Genomic DNA, 22,839 nt, shown 5'->3' on the forward strand with positions numbered 1-22,839 from the left:
CCCCCTCGGAACCCCTAATATCCATCCTCCATGGCCGCTTCTTTCGCCCGCCTGGCGGGCAATGCGCCCAAAAGGCTCTGCCTCCGCCCCTCCTCGTTGAACACATCAATTCCTCGTTCCCGCTCGATAACCACCTCTGTTCCTCGCCGTCATGCAGAGGCTGCCAGCTACCAGGCCACACGACTTGTGCCGACCGACCCGACTTTCACTTCCCTCGCCAACAAGCCCGCACCCGAGGACCCCGATGCTGCTGGTCTTGAATCTGAGGCCGAAGGGATCGATCGCAAGATTCGTCATTACACTGTCAATTTCGGTCCCCAGCATCCTGCTGCTCACGGTGTGCTCCGATTGATTCTGGAGCTCAATGGTGAAGAGATCGTCCGCTCCGATCCCCATGTTGGTCTGCTTCACCGTGGTACCGAGAAGTTGATTGAGTACAAGACTTACATGCAGGCTCTGCCTTACTTCGACCGTTTGGATTACGTCTCCATGATGACCAACGAGCAGTGCTTCTCCCTGGCTGTTGAGAAGCTGCTGAACGTTGAGATTCCCGAGCGTGCTAAGTGGATTCGCACACTGTTCGGCGAGATGACCCGAGTCTTGAACCACCTCATGTCCGTTCTGTCCCACGCCATGGACGTTGGTGCCCTTACTCCTTTCCTGTGGGGTTTCGAAGAGCGTGAGAAGCTCATGGTAAGCAATTGAATGCTATAAAATGCTATCCCGGCTAGGCCTTGATATCTAACACCCGGTGCTTTAGGAGTTCTACGAGCGTGTCTCTGGTGCCCGTCTCCACGCTGCCTACGTTCGCCCCGGTGGTGTGTCTCAGGATATCCCCATTGGTCTCCTTGACGACATCTACCAGTGGGCAACTCAGTTCGGTGACCGCATTGACGAGACCGAAGAATTGCTCACAGATAACCGTATCTGGAAGGCCAGAACCCAAGGTGTCGGAGTTGTCAACGCCACTGATGCGCTCAACATGAGTTTCACTGGTGTCATGCTTCGTGGATCAGGTGTTCCCTACGATATCCGCAAGTCGCAGCCCTACGATGCCTACGATAAAGTCGAGTTCGACGTTCCCGTCGGTGTCAACGGTGACTGCTACGATCGTTACCTCTGCCGCATGGAGGAGTTCCGCCAGTCTCTTCGCATCATCCACCAGTGCTTGAACAAGATGCCCGCTGGCCCCGTCCGTGTTGAGGACTACAAGATCTCGCCCCCTCCCCGTGCCGCCATGAAGGAGAACATGGAGGCTCTTATTCACCACTTCCTGCTCTTCACCAAGGGTTACTCGGTGCCCCCCGGTGAGACTTACTCTGCCATTGAGGCCCCTAAGGGTGAGATGGGTGTGTTCCTTGTCAGTGACGGCAGCGAGCGCCCATACCGCTGCAAGATCCGTGCTCCCGGTTTCGCCCACTTGGGTGGTTTCGATCAGGTGTCTCGTGGTCACCTTCTTGCCGATGCTGTCGCTATCATTGGTAAGTTCCTATCCTTTTTTGCTTCATTCCCATATACATATTTTAACATTCAACTTTTAGGTACTATGGATCTGGTGTTCGGTGAGGTTGACCGGTAAAACATGTTGGCAACGCAATAATTAAAAAGAAAAACCAAAACTGAAGAAAGTCTTCCAATGGCACCCTCTTAGATGGTTAGATTCGCCTGTGCTGGGGAAAAATCAGAAAAGAGGAACCACCTATTCCCTTGATGTGATCTGTAAATCCTGGCTCTTCCGACGCTGGCCAGGGTGTACCAAATGTCCCATGTTTTCTTCCCATGGCGTTGTGCTATTATGTCCTGTCATTCTCCTTTGTGTGTCTGTTTTTTTTTCCCTACTGCTGCTTCAAATAAGCCCTGTGTATAGTGAACATCCAATTCTTTGTCTGAGCTTTGTTTCCTATTGTAGCCGTTACCCTTGATACTAACTAACATCAATTTGTTGCCTGGTTGTTTGTTATAACATGTGGTATTTGCCCTACTAGGTAAGTTTATAATTGTGCCAGGCAATCACTTTGGTTGTAATATTCAATGCTCATGATACAAAGCAACCAAGAGATAGTCACCCACACACCAGAGTAGACCTTGACCAAAATGAGGACTTTGATACAATCAACATCGCTAACTTTCACCGGTATCTTTCTTTCTTTCCATCTCTTTTCATCAACCCGTTGCTTTTGAAGCACAGCGTGCCTGCGTTGCTTAGTTCGCTCTTATTGTTCCGGATGTTCACACTTCATTATACCACATAAAACGGCCTTTCATTATTAAGATGTCGTTTAATAGCGACCTACTGCCTATAGCAGTTATCGTGGCTTATCCCGAGATCATAGCATCCTATGCATTCTTTTTTCGCACAAGCCTCCTAATTTTAGCCTAAACGTCTAGGTGTTCTACATTATATTGTCACTTTTATCGTACGGCAATACCTAATGGTCCTTAGTGCTAAGCATCTATAGTCCGAGTGGTTGTCTAGGTACAGATCGTCTCTAGACTTTGTAATTCCTTACGCTTCTTGTCGTCACGATAGTTGTCGATTGCGTCTCTTTTTAGCGAGACAGAGTATCTTCTCTTGGACCTGGTCCTTCGATGGCAGCAGGACAAAACCCCCTACCATGCTATATTCACCTTGGTTTTGCGTCCTTTTTGCATTAAAACGGTTGCTGATAAATACAACACGCATCGAAATGATGCCATACATATACCCTGGAGATCTGCGGTTCGGTAAACTCCGCACCGAGGCTGGCTTTGTGTGAGGACCTTTGAATCGGCTATATGGTATCAAGCGATATACAAGAAGATGCAAAACGTTCCAGAAAGAAGAAAACTAAGTGTCTTTGGAGATATTCGAATCAGTATGGCCCAAGCAAGAGACCCTTCTTCAACAATAATTTACCCTAAATGGTTTGGGGGTTCTGCGTCATGCATGGCTGTGCTTGTTTCTCACCCTCTGGACTTGAGTGAGTGGAAGTACAGAAGCCGCACGAGAGATTGAAGCTGAGTAGAAGAAAGTCAAGGTGAGAATGCAGATGGATTCTAGAGTGGCGAAAGCCGGTACTATTACGACTTGCATTCGAATTTTTCGAGGAGAGGGAATAATTGCACTATATGAAGGGGTAAGTCTCGTCAAGTGGCATGTATAAGGATAAAATAAACTGACCATATAAAGCTCTCAGCAGGATTTATGAGACAATGTAATTTCAACCAGCTCATTAATTTTGTCCAGCACTGATTCCTTCAATAGTAACATATGGTTCAGTCCGTATTGGGCTCTACGAAACATTGAAAGAGCAAACCCAGGCAAATAACATTCAAAACTCCCCACCAGTTCGTGGCCTACTAGCAGGAATATCCGGATTTATTGGCGCAATATTCGGCAACGCCTCAGATATTGGTAACGTCCGTATGCAGAACGATGGCGCACTACCTGCCCATCTTCGGCGCAATTATGGACACGTCTTCGATGCGTGGGCCCAGATCAAACGACAAGAAGGATGGAAAGCTTTCGGACAGGGATTGTGGCCTAACGCTTTTCGCTGTGGCTTGATGACTAGCTGCCAGCTTGCTTCGTATGATAGTTTCAGGGATCTGTTAGCTGTAAGCACGGGAATCTCGCACGACCATCCCGGGCTGCATGTATTGGCTTCATTTATGGCAGCATTGGTTGCTACCACATTGTGCAGTCCGATCGATGTTATCAAGACTCAATTGATGGGGTCTTCAGGCAAATATGGGATTTTGCAAGTGATCAAGGATCTCACCGCGACTGAGGGAATCAGATGGATCTTTCGAGGGTGGACACCTAGTTTTGTTCGGCTGGGACCACAGACTATGGTAACATTGGTTCTTTTGGAGCAGCATAAGCGGGTGTTCAGGGGATTTAAAGACGCAAATGTCTAAATAATTGCTTGATAAAGTGAGCTTCAGTCGCCTCTTTACATCCAGTCGTCAACTTAATGATCAACTTTCCTTTTCATTTCAATCCGATTAGGCTCATCAAGGTGGTATTCAATTCTATTAGATTGGACATTAGACTAAAATCGAGAAAAGGTAGGGTCTATGACCGCTACAAATATAGATATGTATGCCTGAGAATAGGAAGCATGTGGAGTATGTCCATATCAAACGGTAAGACTTAGGTCATTTTTCTTTGTCGTTCAGACTATGCATCAACAGAAATTCTTCTCGTGCTACTGATTTTGACTATTAATGACCCTCATGAAATACCACTGAAATACCTAGGCCATCTTTACCAAAATGTAATACCGAAATGAACAATGAGCGTCCAATTTTGGATATTGCCTGCGGTTTATGCAGCAGGATAATCTGGCCTTCATCTGATAAGGGTTTTGCTCACGTTTACAAAAGACACTCAGCTTTCGACATAAGCTGCGGGGATTATGTATGGGCTTGCAAAAACCCATCGGATCTAAAGAATGTCGGCCTGAATTCTTCCCCCATTGGTGTTCCTTCATGGTACTTTTTAGTGCGAGCTACTTACATTCGAATGCATAGTCTTCGCCAGGTTTGATCCGGGATCAACAACCTTCCACCTTTCTGGCACTGGATCAATTAGGGACTTGCCTCATATTACACTTCCACAAGATGAAAACAAGATGATCCTGTTCCGTGGTCATCATAGCCGTTACCCGAGCATCAAGGCAACACCAGAAGAGCATATATTTGTTCCCTGGCCGGATTATCATTTTGTATTTCACATGCACGAGCGATGCTGGCACCTCATGACCCAAGTCGTCGACAGAGATTTGCTCAAGCAGAATATTGCAAATTTGGTGACGGCAATGTATGAGCAAAAGGTAAAGCAGAACATGCTAAACAAAACTCCCCATGGGGACAGAGTGTGGACCACGTTTGCGACTGAAATCGGTAGACAGTTTTGCACCAATCTCGGCAAAGTCAGCAGTTATCACCTGAGACCAAAGCGTGAGCTTCTTCAATATCTCACTTTAGATACTTTGAATGACTCCTACCTCGGTGAAAAACTCTCAAGACAAGTCAATCACGAAAACAGTATCAGGAAGATTAAGTCAAGACCTCAACACTCGACACCGATACGTCAGATGAGGCGACGATCCCACTCGGCTTTTAACGCCCCAAAAGTGTTTCTCCCGGCTGAAATTGTTTGTATGATCACAGATCATCTGGAACACAAATCGGACATACGAAACCTCTCAATGATACTCCCACAGTGGTTCTCGATGATCCCTAATGGCTATTGGAGACGGCGCTTTCGAGACGAAAGTTGCATGAAGACCGAGTGGCTTCCACCGGTGGATCCAATGGACTGGCATCATTTTTATCGCAATACTGAGAGCTCGCTGAAACAATCACTTAGCTGGAAGAGCAGGCAGTATATATTGACCCAACTAAGGAGCGTAAAGGCTCGATTTTTTGAGCACATCGAAGAAAGAGAGAGATTGCTTGAGAACCAGAACAATCAAAATCATTAATTCTAGAGGAAAGCCCGGTTGGGCTTGTGAGGAAGTGTTGAATTTGTGCGGGCTACCATAGCTTACCGTTTTGCTTCCTGGTTTGAACGACAGAGATGAATCAATATAACATTGGATTATTCTTTTAGCTATCGCTTTCATTTTCCCGTCGCACCCATGCCAATTGATAGAATTTGTCGCCTTCATTACTTACCGATTTAGATGCTGTTCTTTTAGGCATACGGCCCTGAGCGCTACGCCCCTACGTAATTATCACTGTGGCGCAGTGCATGCAGGTTTCCCACGTTTTTTTCCCAACATGCTCCCGCTGGACAGTTGTCAGGTTCTGATTCGGAGATCAAAAAAACACGCTGCAATCTCAATCATTTCTTCGTAGTTGAGCAGAGCTTCAGCTTGAATGTTGCAGCCTCCGCCAGAGTGGCGTGTTGATCACTGTACACAGAAGACTTGCTTCCAATGAAATTGCCGCTGCATCTCGTGTTTTCGTTAATGAAATCCGGGGATAACCGAGCGTACATTGCGGCTCAGCAATTCGTGCACCATTGATTGCGTTAAGTTGTTCTGTTCGGGGTCACCGAGTTTTGGGTTTGCCCTGCTTGGAGTAGTTCAGCGACGTGGGAGATATCGTTCAATCATGTTGAATCATTTTATTTTATATTGATCCTAGTTCTCAAACGTTGAGGCAGCATCTCAGAGGTCTCATCGATTACTGTTCGAATAAATCATACATCGGCATTAATATTAAAAGAGCCATAGCGCATGTTTCGTATTCTATTACGATAACATATCAATATACAGATCAATTTGTACAACGTTCACCTTTTCAGGCCTCCGGACATTCTTGATTAAGCCGAAACCAAAATTGCTTTTCGTAACCCCTAGATGTCATCGTCGACGACCTCACCATAAATTGAACGCTTCCCTTCCCATTTCTTTCACAGCAACTCAACCTCGACATTAGCTTGACCCGATGTCCACACAGGAGCGGTGCATTGTAGACCCTGGCTATATCGGTTGGACTCAGCGTCATGCTGGGACCAAGTTCCCAGTTCTCATAGTAAGTGGATGCCCCCAACCGAGAGTTGCAAATGTAAGACCGACTGCACCAGCACATACGGTTGTAAAGATTCTATTTGACCATGTGCAGTGCAAGGCTGAAACCTCGCAGCAAACGAAACCCAGACGACATATGCCCATGATGAAGTCGTTGCAAATAAGGAGGTGCTATCATTTATAGGCTGAAGATGACTGAGTAGGATGAATTATTTTTACTTTGTGGTGCTTGAAGTGTAGGCTTGTAAACACTCAATCCTACACCGCGAAATCTGCATGGTTGGTGTTTTCAGAATGAGATAGGCAAAGTACCAGTATTTTCAGCCGTATATAATACAACTTACCCAGAGGCTATATCTGTCAATCTTCGTCTGTTATGGTTGAGTTGGTTTTGGACCCTGCGTAGGCGCTTGCGCTGGCCTGGCCAACTTGAAGGCTTTTGCATTGTTGATAAAAATTAGCAACGGATGACTCCGTTGAATCAATAGCATTTCCCGTATATATATAGTAAAAAAACGGCGGCTTTTTTTTTTTTTTTCAAAAAAAACCTCGAAAAGTACAAAGACAAGAAACAAAACAAGGCAAAGCTGCGAAAACACAGAACGCAATTTGATTGTCATTCGCCGCCTCAGGTGTCTAATTACATACACAACTGCGACCTCCAACTCCACCTGGGCAGTCGCGTCTTCGAGAGCATCTTCGCCCCATTCCCATTCCTTCATTTATACCATCGCATTTACGTCAATTTGCCGGCGCAAAACAAAAGACTCCTCACCCGCACCAATCTCACTCTATACTCCCTCCTTCCCTCACCAACCTCCACACATTCCGATCGCAAAATGGCCACCGACTATAGCAAGAAGACCAACGCCGAATTGGTTGAGATCCTCAAGGCCCGCTCCCTCCCCCACACAGGCAAGAAAGCCGATATGGTTCTGCGCCTTCAACAAAATGATGAGAACGCGCCTACCGACGCTGCCGCAGCCCCCCCAAAGACCGACGCCGAGGACGTCATTGACTGGGACGACGAGCCCACCGAGACTCCCGTCCAGCCCTCCACAGAAACAGGTGCTGCTGCAATTGCTGCGGGCGGCCAGGGAACTGTTCCCAACCCCGTCACCGTCCCCAACCAGACTCTCAGCGAGAATCCCGCCACCACAGACGACTTGAAGGTTGAGTCGGCCGGCGCGGCGCCCGAAGCTGCCGCCGCTGCCGCCGCTGCCCCCGCCGCTGCCGCCGCTGCCCCCGCCGTTGAAGCAAAGCCCGCCGTTGACTACACTCGTGGACTACCTACTACTGATTTGGAAGCGGAGCTGGCGAAGCGCAAGGCGCGCGCTGAGAAATTCGGCATCGTCGAAGATGAAGAGACTGCGCTGAAGGAGGCTACGAAGCAGCTGGAGCGGGCTAAGCGGTTCGGGACCGGCCTCGAGGAAACTGGCGTTAACCGTCTTGATCAGGCGCTTTCTGATGCCCGGCCTCGCAAGAGGCAGAATGAGGCTCGCGATGGTGGTCGTGGTGGCAAGAGACGTGATACTGGGCGCGGCGGCCGTGACCGTCGGGGTGGGAACCGCGAGGGACACGGCGACGGGAACCGTAATGGCAATCGCCGCGATGGTGGCAAGACCAATGCTGGTGTGAAGAAGCCTGCTGCGAACAAACCCAATGAGAAGGATCTGGCGGCTTTGGAGGCTCGCAAGAAGCGCTTTGCTGCCGCTGCTTAGGGTTCTACATTCGAGGTTAATTCATTGGCGTTCTTGTGTTGATAGGCTATTGGAGAATTTCATGGTTCCTTTCGATTTGTTTTAATATATGTTGATCTAGATGGACTGTGCATTGATCAAAGTAAGCTCCTGGCAGACTTGTAGTGGCGCACAATCCCACAGTGTATAAAGTACATTGTCCAACTTCCCGTCTTTTGAGAAACTCAATCTGAAGTTTTCGCGTTCTCTCGGTGGGTGGTGTGCAAAGTCAGCTGAAGAGTGCATTAGCCGGATTGTGCCTGCGTGAAAATGTGACCAGTCGCCGAGCGAGAATCAATCAGACCGTGCGGGATCGGCCTCTTTATCACTTTCCGCAAATATTACTGCTGCGATCATGACCATTATCATCATCTCCTGGAGCCTTCTCATTAAACGGCCAAGTCCAGTTCCACATGGACTGAAAGCCCCCGCGAATGATAATCCACCACTCGCTTTTTTTTAGATGGTGGCTGCGAACTAGTATTTGATGATCCTCCACGTTCATTGCTCCATCGGTCAGTGGACCATCACAGCCGACGGCTTAGTGAACCCCACAGTTTGAATGGCTCGAACATAAGAATCCCATCTTCACAATCTACTACTGGTCCTTTGAATCCCTATACTAAACGTTAGACTCGAGTCTAAAAAGTCTGCCTTTGCGTCCAGTCATCGTGTCATCCAATCCAAGGCAATTATAGGATACGAAATGGCTCGGGTCGGGCCTTTGAACCAAACTGTGAGCAACTCTGGAAGGCCGTTGGAAATTCTTGGTTGATATGTTTCTCAAGTTTGGAAGAATTTGGAAGTTCTGAAAGACAGGAAATTAAATATTATCTTGTCTCGGATCGCGGCGCGTAAAATGATACCCTTTCGTCTTTGTGCATACGCATGGTCCCTTGAAACCACGGGAAATTCTCCGAAGAGATCTAGAATTGCACGCCAAAAACGATGGGAAGGAAAAAGCAAATCATAAAACTCTTCAAGTCGATCAATGCACGAATCACGAAATTGGAGGGCTGTCGGGGTTAGAGTCATTCGGCGTCTCCGAGTGCGCTGATGCATAGATGCGTTGTTCAAGCGGCGAGAGAGACGCGGTAACCAGCCTTCGCTACGTAGATAAGTTGTCGCATACGATTAATGCATATACTCAGCTTCAATCTACACCGTTCAACAACGGAGTCAGAATTTGTGGGATTTCCAGAATGACGACAAACCTTGAGAAAACAGCCATAGTGCGCCACGGGGTTTGTATCACAACCTGTCACGTTGTGTTTAGTATACCCTTTGCCGCCGAGAACCGATAACAGGTCTAGGGACTAGGGAAATCAGCCAACGACAAGTTTCTACTATATGGCAAGGCTTAGGTGGGTCTTCGGTCCTTGATACTCATCTGTGCACGCAATGCTGATCCGACCATTGGGAATATCGCTACTCCGTGTTTTGGTTATTTGTAGAACTGTTTGACTTTCCTAGGGTCATAGCTTCACAGTGCGCTTTTCGCGATGGATCATTTTGACAGGCTAAAAGTGATAAGCTAAAGATCATCCCTAGGTAGTCGAGACTCGTTTCTCGTCACAGAGTAGCAATATTCTTGCCAATGAGATTATTGCACTTGGTTGTATCTAATACCGGAGCTGCCGTCTAGAACTATTCTGGTCATTGCGGTTCAGGGCTTTTTTTTTCTTCCCCCACACACCGGGGCACTGCGCAATTTCTAGTCAGCACATAAATGTCTGGCATCTCGGTGATTCCTTATTTTCAATTATTTTGACAACGATAAATTTTTTATTTTTTTTCACTTACATGCCTTCAGCCGGATTTTGTTTCTGACGTGGCCAAACGTGCTCGGAAAAGTCTGAGATTGAACGCCACGTTTGCTCCATACTGTGGCCATCTGTGTGGCGAAGCAGCTGCAGCTTTAGGCTTTTCGATCCACAGTGACTCGTTTTCTCTTCTTTTATCTATCTGACAGATGCGAGTGTAAGCGCTTTTTCATACTTCATATCTTTAATATCTCTCGTATCTTTGATAACTTGTCGATTGACACTTTCTAGTCTGATTTTGAGATACCTTTGAACCAATTTGATCTACGTTTTTACACATTTTAATTCTATACTAGGCGCTAGGCGCTATTGATATTTCCGTTTGACATGACTCAGTAAGTTCACGTACCTACCTAAGCATAGGTATTCAGATGCTCTGTTATTTGGAATAACTAATGAATCCCTGAACAGCCCCCAATAACGAGAATGATTACTATATTGAAGTACATGTACCCATCTAATCATCTGGGTGGTAGTCGGGAACTTCAACATGTCGTACAGTTCTGGTCACATGCAAGACCCTTCAAATCTGCCCGTCAATACTGGTGCCTATGGTCGACAAAGATCACAAATTGCAAGACCAGTCAACAACCTACCAATCAATCATACCCCTAGGAGCAGGACCTCATCCATCTCAGATGTCGATACTCAACCAGTATCAGCGCCGGCCGTCAAAAGATCTACCAGTCGTGGAAACCGGCTGTCCATGCTTCCACGGCCCAGTATTGGCAGTACGGCATCTCCAACTACGCCGGTGTCGGCTGCGTCTTCTCAAAATTCCACCCAGCCTTCGTTCTCGTCATTTTCAAGTCCCGATGTTAACAACACTTCGCCTTTTGTTGCTGGACAACAATTGCCCCCAAAGCGAGCACGGAACGTTTTGCGGAGAAGGGCACCGACAATAGGACAGCACGTGGAGCAATCTCATCCTAACAAGCTTAGTCTTGTCATTCCACAGGGTTCTCAACGAGTTGACATGAACAATGCCTCCATCTACAATCAATCGGCATCTTCAATGTCGGCCCACTCTGCTTCTTCGTACAAACCAAAGGACAAGAGCCATAGCAGCGTTACTGTCAACTCGGCAGGTTCCAAATTGAATGGCCCGAAAGAGCTGGCAAGTCTGAGAACAACGGTTGATACTCAAAACTTGCCACCCCCTCCCGCACCCTTTTTTCCGGCAAGCAGCCCCTCAACAAGATATTCGGTTTCTCCGAGTATTTGGAGTCGAGGATCCACACCAACTTCATTATCCTCTTATTCCCCAGGTATTGTGCACTCTACAAAGATTGGTCGTTCGAGGCAGCCAAGCCAATCTCAAACGAGATTACCTGTTTTTTCTCCTTCAGCAGTACACCCGAGTCCTCAACAAGACAAAATAGAAGTCAAGATACAGATGCAAGTTGGTACAAAGACCCCTGATCCGAGACCAGTACGGGATATCAAGTACCGTGGACCTCCAACGGTCAAACCCTCCTCATCGGACATTCGAGGACCCCCTCGTAGTCCTCCCCCACGAAAGTCATCAGTCAACTTTAGCCCTCCACAAGCCACAGATATCGATGTGGAACAGGCTCGTAAGGAAGTGGAGGAGGCTGAGAGGCCTTTATTTGATCCAAAAGGGGCAATGGAATGTTCCTCCACACGCATTGCGGAGGCACCACAGATGCCCCAGACCCCACCACGACCAAGCAGAGATGGTACTCACCGCTTGGTTCTTGAAACATCACCTATTGTCCAAAGCAACTTGCGCTATATCAGAACAACAGGCCATACAAGGCGCGAGTCGATAGAGAAGATTTTAGCAAGCCAGCGGCCCACTCCGATTCCAAATCAATCGGCCGCCGCGTCAATTGACTCGCTCCATTCGAGAACTATCTCACGGGTGTCGTCTGGTGATGATGCTTCTCCAGTATTACTTCGAAAGTCACCTCGGACGCTGACAAAGGAGATTCCGAAAGAGAAGGTGGAACCAAAGAGGATACCAGTGCCTAAGCGATTTGGTCTTTTCCCGAAAAAGTCCAAGCCAGACTTTGCTGAGAACACGATAGAACAAGCCCGGCTTCCTCGCAAAGGCCCTGCGGCGGGAACTGGGCATGAGGGTTACGGCAAATACGGACAACGCGGCCGAAAGGCAAGCGGAAGTAGCAGCAGTGGCACGAGAACCAGATCGACAAGCACTACTCGGAGTGCCGCCAGCAAGAATAGTTCTTCCAGCCGGCCGGAACTGGATATCGATGAGTTTTTGATGAGCCGTCTGGAGCCTGTCATTATCAACGGTGGGGGTGTCGATGGCGCATCTTTGTCACGGACGCAGAGTGAACAGAGTATGAGCAGTGTCAGTGTTGCATCTACTTCGAACTTGCCTTACCAAGCGCTCTCATACTCGACTGGGCCTTCTACCGACTCCCTTGCAACTTCGACTGGGACATTCGGCGAGACTATTACACCAAGTGAATTTAGTGGCACGACACGGAGCCAGAGCCCCGAACGTCAACCGAAGTCTGTAGGTCGTCCGAACCCATCCAAGTCGCACGTTCCAGTGCCCAAAGGCAAGAGACACGGTGTGTTCGCGAACCCTCAAGCTGCCCTGACCAACATTTCACTATCGAGTCAGCCGTCGAGCATTGTGGCTCCGAGTCAACCGAAACGTGCTGGTCAGCAGTCCTCGGACAAATCACTCAAGTCCACACAGGATGAGCCACAGCAATCCAAGAAAGGCAAAGCATCAATGTGGAGTTTCTTCCAGAAGAGCCGTGCCAATGAGCAGAAAGCTGCGCCTCCGACAACTGAACCCCAAATCAGCAAGCTACATGCAACCATCACCCCAGCGCTGAACACTCGAACTGTCGCCCATTACGCCCTGGTCGATGCTGACTCAGACGATTTGAACGAAACCATCAAGAACATCGAGGACTCGCCACCAACCGAAGAGGAAGAAACGTTCAAACCAGTGGAAGTTCCACAAGGCTTGAAGATCCGCAAGAGAGAACCTTCGATCCTCCTGCCTCCTCCACCAAAATTGCACGGCGAGTTCGAGAAAGACGACCGCCCATCCCCAAGAACGGCCATGTTCAATCGCAACCTCATCCCCCCAGAAATGGAGACCTCACCCGAACGCCCAAGACGACTAGCTTCTATTGGCCGTATTCCCCAGGTCGTCTCTAGGCGCGATAGACATCATCGACCCGCTATGCAGTCCTTCTCGCGTCCTTTCAGTTTGGTCGAGTCTCCGTCCCTCACTGTCCCAACAACACAGACTATGTGTGATCCCCCGCTGGCAGCAACTGCAAATGTACCCTTGAATCTGGGCATTGCGCTCAATGAATCTCCTGAATGGGGCCATGGATTCAATCCGACTTTCAGCGCGTCCGAGAACACCAGTGCTTTAGAATTCCTCGCTGGTCCGTTTTCAACATACGAGTTTCTCAAATTTCCACCGAAAAAAGGGTCAACCTCGTCAGATAGCTCCGGCGCGATGGCTGCCGTGACGGCTGTGCCGCCAGTTCATGGTTCCCCGCCGACAGAGGACGAGGTATGGAATGAGTATGATGATCTTATTGATCACGTTCTGTCGCCGGATGAACCCAAGTCCGAGAAGACGGGCAGGACTGACGAAGAGGACCGTTTTCAACTTGCCACTATGGCTAGCAGGGCTCTCCAAGATGAGTTGAATAGTGCGCACCATCTTCAGTCGGTGCCTGGTGGCGCTTCGGCTCGATCCAGTGGCAGCTCGGTTCATCTTCGTCGATCGCGTATCGTCTCGGCTCTGCAGTCTTCTACTGCCCCTTCTTCTCAGCCTTCGTATAGTGACCTTGCTGAGCAATATGATAATCTCGATGAATTGAAGGAGGAGCTTGTCGATTCTTCTGAGCAGTCGTCTGCTAACGATCAGCGCCGCGAGAACCAGTCTACTTTCCTCAACTCGCTTGCTGCTGTTCCTTCTCCCAGACCCAAGATTCATCGCGAACAAGAGGCCAGCTCGTCAGAGCGTGAATGGGATGCAGAGACGAATGCCAATATGCGTTCCGCTTCATTGATGACAAGCCGCTGGCTATCGTTCGGTCGAGTCCTCTTTAGCCCAGCCCATAACCACGTCAAAGCCGGAGCCCAAGGACGAATCCTCATGATTGATGGGCTGGGCAATGACGACTGGTCTTTCTACTGCTCTCTGACATACCCAGATGCAGAAGTCTACAGCCTCGGTGGCCGCCCCGTCTCTACATCAGTCCCCCACCCCGCCGCATGGAAACCCCCAACAAACCACCACATCGTCTATCACGCTGGCCTCGGAAATCCCCTCCCCTTCCCAAAAGACTACTTCACCGTCGTGGTACTACGCTTCCCAGCCGTATGCTCGGAAGCGGTACAGAGAAACATCGTGCAAGAATCCAAGCGCGTCCTACGCACAGGCGGCTATCTCGAGATGACCCTCTTAGACCGCGACATGGTCAACATGGGCCCGCAGACGCGCAAAGCCGTCCGCCACCTGAAAGAGACGACCTGTCTCTCCGACGCAACCCTCTGCCTCAAGCCCACGAGCGACAGCATCCAGCGCGAGATCGGCGCCCACGGTTTCGACAGTCTCCGCCGCTGCATGGTCCGTATCCCTGTCGCAGGAATGGTCCTCCGCTCCTCGGACTCCTCGTCCCACTCTTTCTCCTCAATGACCAATCCCTCCGCGTTCTCATTGCCTACCATCTCCATTACGACACCCGGCAGCACGAGCACACGCACCGCGTCGAAATCGCCCTCCTCAGCCAACATCTCCCTGGGCGATCTCCTCTCCGACCCATCCCCATCACCGGCAAACGACGAGTCCATCGCTAAAATCGTCGCCCGCGTCGGGAGATGGTGGTACTCGAAATGCTATGAGGATCCAATCTTCTCGCGCGCCGAGACAACCATGTGGAATGACCGCAGGGTGCTGCGCGAGTGCCAGAAGCGCGGGACGGGCTTCCGCATGTTTATCGCTTATGCGCAGAAACCGAGTGAAGTTCCCCGGCGCACGGCGAGTGTCTGAATGATTTAATGATTTCTTATTTATTTTTCGTTTTCGTCTTGATGAGATCCATGATATATACGGAAAACAAATACCCTTGTTTATATCAGCGAAGCCAGGCTTGGTTTGTGGCTTGAGTCTTGGTTTTGATTCTTTGCTTTTGTGGTTTTTATACGATGCTATGACTTATGTGCCATAGAGGGTGATTTGGAGTTCCATTTACAAGCAGGACTTAATTTGGACAATTCAACTAATTTTAATTATTACTTCGCTTTTTTCTTTGATAAAGTGCTCGATATCCTGCTTCGGGATAGTGAAACATGAAGTGCTAGAGCTCGTCACGCGTAAAAATTACCTGGACAGTTCTAACATAACTTCCTTTCTCACAGGGAAGATAATTCATAGGCAATATCTTGCTGAATAGTGACCAAATTCTCAAGAAACCCGACAACTGTCTCGACAGTCTGTCTCGCACCACTTTCACCAACAAAGAAGAAATGATTACCTAGGATCTCAGCAGTCATCAACTCAGGAATGTTCATCACAACCCTCTGCATCTCCTGGAAGCGAAATCTTGCCTGCGATAACGCTGCAGCGCCATCATCCCCGATTTGCTGATAAGCCGTGGCCGTTCCATCCTGTGTCATCTTGGCCATAGCGCGCTGGATCATTAAAAATGACCACGTTGCTTTGTCGGTAATCGCATGCCGGAAGTCCAGCGCGCTGGTGGGATAGATGGCAGCCATGGCGGGCAGGTTGGCGTAGTCGTGCGCTTGGCCGTCGTCCATAAACTGCCACTCATTGTCTTCTTTGACGAATTCCTTTGTCGCGGCATCATACCGGAACCCAGAAGCAGTGATGCCTATGGGGGTGGCGCCGATGTAGTCTCTCTTGAAAATGGTCGGGTCGATGATATGGCGAGGTGCGGCATTTTTTTGAGTAACCATGTCTTTCTCATCAATCTCATGGTTGATTTTATCTTGCTCGTCCATCTGTCGCAAGAATGCCTTCTCTAGAAAGGGCTTGGTCGCGTAACCCGCGGTGGTCTTATCAAGCTGCGTTTTTGAAACAGCCGTCAGGAGCCCGGGAAGGGCGGGTGTTGCCGCCAGCGAGATGAAAAGCTCGATTGCAATGCCTAGCCGCTTCGCGGCAACAGTAACAGGCTGGAGGATCTTACCGCCCATACTCCAGACAAGGACGACGACACTGCGGGAGAGATTATGTTCCGTGATGACGGCATCGATAGCATCAGCGGCTTGCTGGCCCCATTCGGGAATTGTGAAGTTGGAACTGGAGACCGGCATCATAGGCGGATCTGTTTCTAGGGGATAGGAAATGCCTAGGAATCCGTAACCGTGATGGTTGAACCAATGGGCAAGAAAGTCTTCACTGCGGTGGCCTGCGTGTCCGCCGTATGCGATGCGCGCGTTGTGCGCCATCCCCGGGACGAATGCCACAAGGGGCTTCGCTGGATCATGGCCAGGAATGTATTTGTATACCGCGTGATGGTCACGGAGACATTTGAGCTTTTCCCCTTCGTACAGGGTGAAGTTGTGTTCTTGTGCCATATTCGCGGGGTCGGAGATGGTCCGAGGTTGGGGTTGTTGGGGTTGGAATGTAAGAGGGGCCTTATACCCACGCGGAATTCCTTCGCACCTTTCCCATGAATCAATGTGGGGTATGGTTGCGAGAAAGATTGCGCGGTGGAAATGAAGATGAGAAAAAAAAGTGAAGATGTTGACAAGTTTTTGTATTGGTGATGAAATATCAATGTTATGGAAGTTCCCTTTTGATGAAAAACAAAAGTGGCACTGCAAACACCAGAAATGATATGAAAGATATCCCACGCTATATCGATTTATGTAGAGAGAAAACACCTATATATGAGGGCCTCGGGGGATACTCACCCATAAATCTATAATTGAAAGAGGTTGAGAAGATGTTCCCAAGGATACATGCAGCCAATAATATTCGAAATTTAAAAAGAAGACTGGTAAAAAATGTACAGCTAAATATGCAATTTCAACATTTTCTATGTACTTAACTCCAATTTAACTCATGATGCAACTTATACCCGAGTCAGATGAACCTTCAATGGGCCCTTCTCCCACATAAGGAAGTTCCTCTGATTGATCCAGTCACGAGAGTCATCATCAATCACAAGGTCGAAGTTGAAGATGATCAAAGCGAGGATCAAACGCATCTCACTATATGCAAGGCTGGAGCAAAGTTAGCATCGCTATTCTTTCAAGTGCTCACGTTATAACTTACTTTCTACCAAGACAGTTGCGCGGGCCGGTGTGAAAAGGCTGCAACACTTCTCGGCGGTCATCTGCAAATGCAGGATCGCCCAAGAATCGCTCGGGGTGGTATGTGTTGGGGTCTTTGAAGTATTCTTCACGGCGATAGAGCGCCCACTGGTGGATTGATACGAAGGTCTTCATGGGTTGGTTAGTAAATGTTGAAACCTGTGTTTCATAGGCAAAGCTCACATTTGTTGGGATATATTCACCCAGAACAGTAGCGCCGCCCTCGGGACACAAACGAGGCAGCCCGTTGGCAATGGGTGGATACATGCGCATTGCCTCGTCGAGGCATGCCAGCATGTAGGGTAGTTTGTTTACGGAGATCAGGTTGATATCTTCTTGGCTCTGGAATACAGTACGCACTTCCTCTTTCAGCTTCTTGTGAGCATCTCCGTTCGTGAGGAGGAGGTAAGTCACACCACTCAGTAATGAGGCGGTTGTCTCTGATCCGCCAATGATGAGGATTTCAGCATTTGCTATGAGTTCATCAACACTCAGATTCTGCCGATGGTCAGTGACTCTCTTGAATAAAGCGGATCAGAAGTTACCAATTCATCTTTCTTTCTCAAAAGTCCTTCAATCAAATCTGATCGACCTTCTTCCTTTTCCATCCGACGCATCATCTTTTCTTGGGTGAGTACCTTGTGCTTCTCGTGGGCCTCTTTTATTGACGCAGGGGCCATCGATACCAATGCTTTCTTCACAAGTGGAAAGAACGATAAAGTCTGCAAAATGATTCCCAGTCGACCGGACTCAAAAATCCCTTTGATCCATTCATCAAGATTAGAGCCCTGCAGGCAACCGAATGGCTCACCAAATGCCAGGTCTCCAATGATATCAAAGGTGGTGTAGTTGTACCAATCAGAGATAACCACCGGACTACGCGTTGTGCAAAAATCATGCAACCGATCAAGGAGTAAATCAACATATCCGCGGATTAGGGGCTCTTGGTCTCTCATTGCTTTTTCTGAAAACCCGTGCGCCATCTGGCGTCGGAGACGCCCGTGTTGCTCTCTGTTCTCGTTGACCACATGTGCCGAATGGTCTTCCACTGGCCTATAAAACCAAGTGGCTTTGCTGAACTCGGCTTGCCCTTTCTTGTGGCCCATGATGTCTTGCCAAGCGTCTGGGTGCGAGAAAGCCAGTTCATCCGGTGCAATGCGAACAATATCGCCGTACCGCTGGTGCATTTTCAATATATCAAATGGTAACGTTCCGCGCATTGACCGCCATGCATAGGCTAACCGGGATATCTTGTGTTCTAAGGGCCCTGGAAATCGGCTTAAAGGATGAAAGAAGACATTGTAGATCACTTTAGAGACCAGGTAGAGTATCCCCTATATAAGTTAGAAATGAACATCACAGAAGAACTTAGTGATATACCGTGAAGAGGCCCACCATCAAGGCATGCTGCATATAGACGATGATAGTCATTTCTGCTTTCCTGATGAATCACTCCGGGATATCGCGGGGTTTTTATAAACGCTGCGGTTTCAATGGGAACCGAGGTCAGGGTTGATCAACATGAAGGTTGATCTTTTTATAACATGTAGACTTTCATCGACCTTGAATTCAAAGTTATCAAACAATAGTTGGCTCGTAATCGTCTCAGATACCAATCAAAAGTAGTTAAAGGAGGAAGTTGGAGTCCTTCAAGTTTACGTCTTCTAATTTCTTGTTCCGAACCCGAACACGAACCCGAATTCCCCTTGTTCTTCGAATTCGCCCCATCGCGTTCATTCCTCTTCGCCAATAAACGTCACCCACTGTACGAATACGAGGTTGCTTCCAACAATAAATTAATCTCATCGTTTTTGCATAGCCTCTAATTCCCTATTGATAGGTGGATCATGAAGGGTCCAGCATTTATGCATTTAATACATTTGAAGGACTTGATATCATTCAAAAGGGACATCAGCCCGCACTAATCATGTTATTGGATCTCTGGCCGTTAACATCAATCCGAAAATGGGCGACCTTGAAGCGCAGTCTGATCATCGGTCAGACGAGAAAATCAACGAACAGAAGACAACACACGAGTCACAATATGATGTCTTTTGGGAGGAACCTGCCAGCGAAGACCCCGCGAACCCCATGAACTGGAGCTCTGGGCGTAAATGGACGATTATTGGAATGGTCTCGTTCATTACCTTCTTGACGTGAGTATTGCATTATTGTCGTCTTTTATTGAGGCTAACCACTGGCAAATCCAGCCCTCTTGCCTCTTCAATGTTTGCGCCGGGTATCACACAAGTTCTAAACGATTTCGATACATCCTCGAACATACTTGCTACCTTTGTCGTTTCGGTATATGTTCTCGGTTTCGCTTTTGGCCCTTTGATTGTTGCACCGCTGAGTGAATTCAGTGGCCGCACATGGGTATATAATGTTTGCAATATCTTGTTCGTGATCTTTAATATTGCAAGTGCGCTTGCTCCCGATATGGCATCGTTGATTGTCTTCCGATTCCTTGATGGGGTTGCGGGAGTTGCTGCTATCACATGTGGTAGTGGTACAATTGCAGATCTCGTGCCCCATGAGAAACGTGGGCGGGCGATGTCCATTTGGTCTTTGGGGCCGCTTTTTGGCCCCATCATTGGCCCCGTCGTTGGCGGATTCCTCGTCGAGGCTACGAATTGGCGATGGGTGTTTTGGGTTCTTGCTATCGTGGTAAGAAAGACAATGCTGGGCTCGAAATCTACTCTTGCTAACAGTACGTCCAGGGTGGAGTTGCGTCAGTCGTCTTCTTCTTTGTTGTACCGGAGACGTATGCGCCAATTCTACTCGAAAGAAAAGCTGCACGTCTACGAAAATCAACGGGAGATATGGCCTATAAGTCTTGCATGAATTCTGGACTTCCTCCAAAGCAACTTTTCGTGCGGAATCTTATCCGGCCATCGAAGATGCTCATTCTATCTCCCATTGTGGCTTTGATGTCCATTTACATTGCTGTGCTCTACGGCTTCCTTTACATCCTGTTCACTACGTTCACTCTCGTGTTCGAGGGCCAATACGGGTTTTCCGCTAGCTCTAGCGGTTTGTCGTTCTTAGGTAGTGGAGTGGGAATGCTGCTTGGTCTTGCGTACGTGGGAACACTGAGTGACCGCAAGATCAGAATCAAGGTGGAGCGCAAGGAAACGCCGGTCCCAGAGGACCGACTGCCCATGTACCTTACCATCCCCGGTTCGCTGGCTATACCTGCGGGACTGTTCCTATATGGATGGTCGACGGATAAGGTGGTTCATTGGATTGTTCCTGAGATCGGAAATGCGGTGATTGGATTTGGAATGATCACTATCTTGATGTGTGTCCAGACATATCTAGTTGATGCTTTCTTGGCTCATGCTGCAAGTGCCGTAGCTGCGTGCACCGTGCTGCGAAGCTTACTTGGCGCTCTTCTTCCTCTTTGCGGATTGCAAATCTACGAAAAACTCGGTCTTGGTTGGGGAAACAGCTTATTGGCATTTCTTGCTTTAGCAATGGCACCTATCCCTATTTTGTTCGAGACTTGGGGGGAGAAGTTGCGGACTCGGAAGACTATCGAACTCTAGCGTGAGGATCGGAATATATGGACCTTGGGGATACCTCCAGGCCTGTACATTTTCCTAATTTATAGGCATGCTTTTTCGTATCGGTCTCTTGCTCAAATGGGGCGCCTCCACAGATATAACCGTAGATGAACATGGTTCGCTTCTTTCTTCCCGGTGAAAATTTCTCGGAGATGTGTTTTAACCCCGTTTTCTTATATCCCACTTTTGCGCAACTTCGGGTTTGAAAAATGATTATGTTGAGCATAGGAGAGAATTTTGACTCATGTGAAGTACAAACCTCGCTAATCCGCTCTTTCTTGTTCTTCATTGATAATATTCTGGGGCCACCAAAGCCACTCTCGATATTTTGGATCCAACACAGAGTAAAGCTGTGTCATGAGGCGCGAGCTGAGGCCCTCCATCCACCACATCCACTCGATCTGACGAACTGACGCACACCAGTGCGCGAAGATAATTAGCGCAATCGGCGCTTCCTGTCTCAGAAGATTAAGATAATCATCAGAAACATCAAGAAGCCACCGGAAGACATCCGCAGTCTCGAGCCTCCGCATCCCTCCAGGCTTTATAGTTAGCCCCAATGTCCGCGCCAATTCATCCAACGCCGCTTGGTAGACATGCCGGAGCGCCGGCTCAGTCGAGCACTCCTTCTGCATCATCTTCTGTAATTCCCAAACATACGGCTTGCCCTGCTCAAGCGCCTGTGGCGAGCGGTGAGCCGCCGCTAAAAAGGTCCCGTTCGTGAAAATCGGCGCCAGCCTCCCGTTGACCAGATCCTCTCCGCCGCTATGGATGACGGTTTTTGTTCCCCGGAAGAAACGCGCCCAGTCGGATAAATCGCCTCGCTCAAAGAGGACCAAGAAGTGGCCTTCTTCGGAGGGTTTCGCGCAGGAAAACATACACGTCAGAGAAGAGAACATGAATAGTGCGGCGCCATTATCTCGCGCGAGTGGCGAGACTAGTGGGATCATCTCCCGCACTGCGGTGCTGTGGTGCATCTGTGCTTGTGCCAGGCAGCTTGCGCGCCGGGATTCATCGGAGCGCGCTAAATGCAGGGCAGAAAGCGCTAGCAGGCTATGTAAGACTGGTGGCGTTGAAAATCCAATACAAGGCGCTTCATCGCGCCAGACAGTTTGCACTACTGGGCTTCGGGATAGTGTGTAGCATGTTGATGTTGTGTAGTGGTGGAGAAGCTCCAGGTCAAAAACTGCTAATGTTGTCGGGAAGGGTGCCAATGAAGGCAAACTTGGCAAGGTTTGATGTTGAACTGAGATTGTTGGAGCAGTGATTCCTGATCCTGCGCTTTCTCGGCCAGATAGTGACACAGGTGACTCCGCAAAGTCTGGCTGGGGCGTGGAGAGCACGGTTGAGGGGCCTGCAAACGAACACACTACCCCATGCCTTTCACAATTGCGACAGTGTGGCTGGTTTTCATCACACTGTTACGAAACTATAAGCTCGCATTCACAGTATGTATCTAATCTGTTTTACCTTGACTTTTCGTCTTTTGCATTGCAGACACCCTGCGCGTGACTTCCGATGCGAGCGGCGGCCTGGAGGAAATGTCGCCATTTCAATCGCTCTTATAATTTAAGGTGGACCCCAAGAGGCATTCAACATCAAATATCCCATTGACAGGAAATAAGAGGAAATCTAGAAACGTATTCGGATGCTGAACAACTGACCTCGGGTCCTAAGGGGTTTGGGGCTAGCCGCATTAGGTTAGCTGTATCATAATGCTTTATTGCTATAGTTCACCTAGGCAGACATGAAAAGACTTGAAAGATTGCTAGATTTGACAATTTGGTGTTACTGGCGGGATACATCATCTTCTATATACTGTTTCTATTTTATGGGTGCATTGAACTTTTATATGAATGAGTGAGTTAGGATCATC

At 48.6% G+C, this 22,839-nt stretch overlaps 8 protein-coding genes across 8 annotated transcripts; 5 read left to right on the forward strand and 3 right to left on the reverse strand.

Moving 5' to 3' along the window:
* Window positions 1–30: 30 nt before the first annotated feature.
* N7529_010515 (NADH-quinone oxidoreductase subunit D) lies at window positions 31–1,579 on the forward strand (the record flags this gene model as incomplete). Its single annotated transcript, XM_057246042.1, has 3 exons — window positions 31–693; window positions 761–1,481; window positions 1,542–1,579. 3 exons carry the CDS (start codon window positions 31–33, stop codon window positions 1,577–1,579), a joined length of 1,422 nt encoding a protein of 473 aa, XP_057094305.1.
* A 1,278-nt stretch (window positions 1,580–2,857) lies between these two features.
* N7529_010516 (uncharacterized protein) lies at window positions 2,858–3,900 on the forward strand (the record flags this gene model as incomplete). The annotated part of the gene is made up of 4 exons (XM_057246043.1): window positions 2,858–2,960; window positions 3,013–3,116; window positions 3,170–3,194; window positions 3,227–3,900. 4 exons carry the CDS (start codon window positions 2,858–2,860, stop codon window positions 3,898–3,900), a joined length of 906 nt encoding a protein of 301 aa, XP_057094306.1.
* A 3,463-nt stretch (window positions 3,901–7,363) lies between these two features.
* Window positions 7,364–8,245, forward strand: N7529_010517 (SAP domain-containing protein; the record flags this gene model as incomplete). The annotated part of the gene is made up of 1 exon (XM_057246044.1): window positions 7,364–8,245. The coding sequence occupies one exon, from the start codon at window positions 7,364–7,366 to the stop codon at window positions 8,243–8,245; it is 882 nt and encodes a 293-aa protein (XP_057094307.1).
* A 2,331-nt stretch (window positions 8,246–10,576) lies between these two features.
* On the forward strand, window positions 10,577–15,109 carry N7529_010518 (uncharacterized protein; the record flags this gene model as incomplete). Its single annotated transcript, XM_057246045.1, has 1 exon — window positions 10,577–15,109. One exon carries the CDS (start codon window positions 10,577–10,579, stop codon window positions 15,107–15,109), a length of 4,533 nt encoding a protein of 1,510 aa, XP_057094308.1.
* Window positions 15,110–15,471: 362 nt separating this feature from the next.
* On the reverse strand, window positions 15,472–16,656 carry N7529_010519 (thioesterase domain protein; the record flags this gene model as incomplete). Its single annotated transcript, XM_057246046.1, has 1 exon — window positions 15,472–16,656. The coding sequence occupies one exon, from the start codon at window positions 16,654–16,656 to the stop codon at window positions 15,472–15,474; it is 1,185 nt and encodes a 394-aa protein (XP_057094309.1).
* Window positions 16,657–17,156: 500 nt separating this feature from the next.
* On the reverse strand, window positions 17,157–18,584 carry N7529_010520 (cytochrome P450; the record flags this gene model as incomplete). The annotated part of the gene is made up of 3 exons (XM_057246047.1): window positions 17,157–17,307; window positions 17,360–17,895; window positions 17,943–18,584. The coding sequence occupies 3 exons, from the start codon at window positions 18,582–18,584 to the stop codon at window positions 17,157–17,159; spliced, it is 1,329 nt and encodes a 442-aa protein (XP_057094310.1).
* A 778-nt stretch (window positions 18,585–19,362) lies between these two features.
* Window positions 19,363–20,945, forward strand: N7529_010521 (MFS transporter; the record flags this gene model as incomplete). The annotated part of the gene is made up of 3 exons (XM_057246048.1): window positions 19,363–19,553; window positions 19,608–20,064; window positions 20,118–20,945. The coding sequence occupies 3 exons, from the start codon at window positions 19,363–19,365 to the stop codon at window positions 20,943–20,945; spliced, it is 1,476 nt and encodes a 491-aa protein (XP_057094311.1).
* A 281-nt stretch (window positions 20,946–21,226) lies between these two features.
* N7529_010522 (Zn(II)2Cys6 transcription factor domain-containing protein) lies at window positions 21,227–22,514 on the reverse strand (the record flags this gene model as incomplete). Its single annotated transcript, XM_057246049.1, has 2 exons — window positions 21,227–22,381; window positions 22,434–22,514. 2 exons carry the CDS (start codon window positions 22,512–22,514, stop codon window positions 21,227–21,229), a joined length of 1,236 nt encoding a protein of 411 aa, XP_057094312.1.
* Between the last annotated feature and the right edge of the window lie 325 nt (window positions 22,515–22,839).

The sequence above is a fragment of the Penicillium soppii genome (genome assembly GCF_028829465.1).
Source record: "Penicillium soppii strain IBT 18220 chromosome Unknown utg000007l, whole genome shotgun sequence".
Classification (NCBI taxonomy): domain Eukaryota; kingdom Fungi; phylum Ascomycota; class Eurotiomycetes; order Eurotiales; family Aspergillaceae; genus Penicillium; species Penicillium soppii.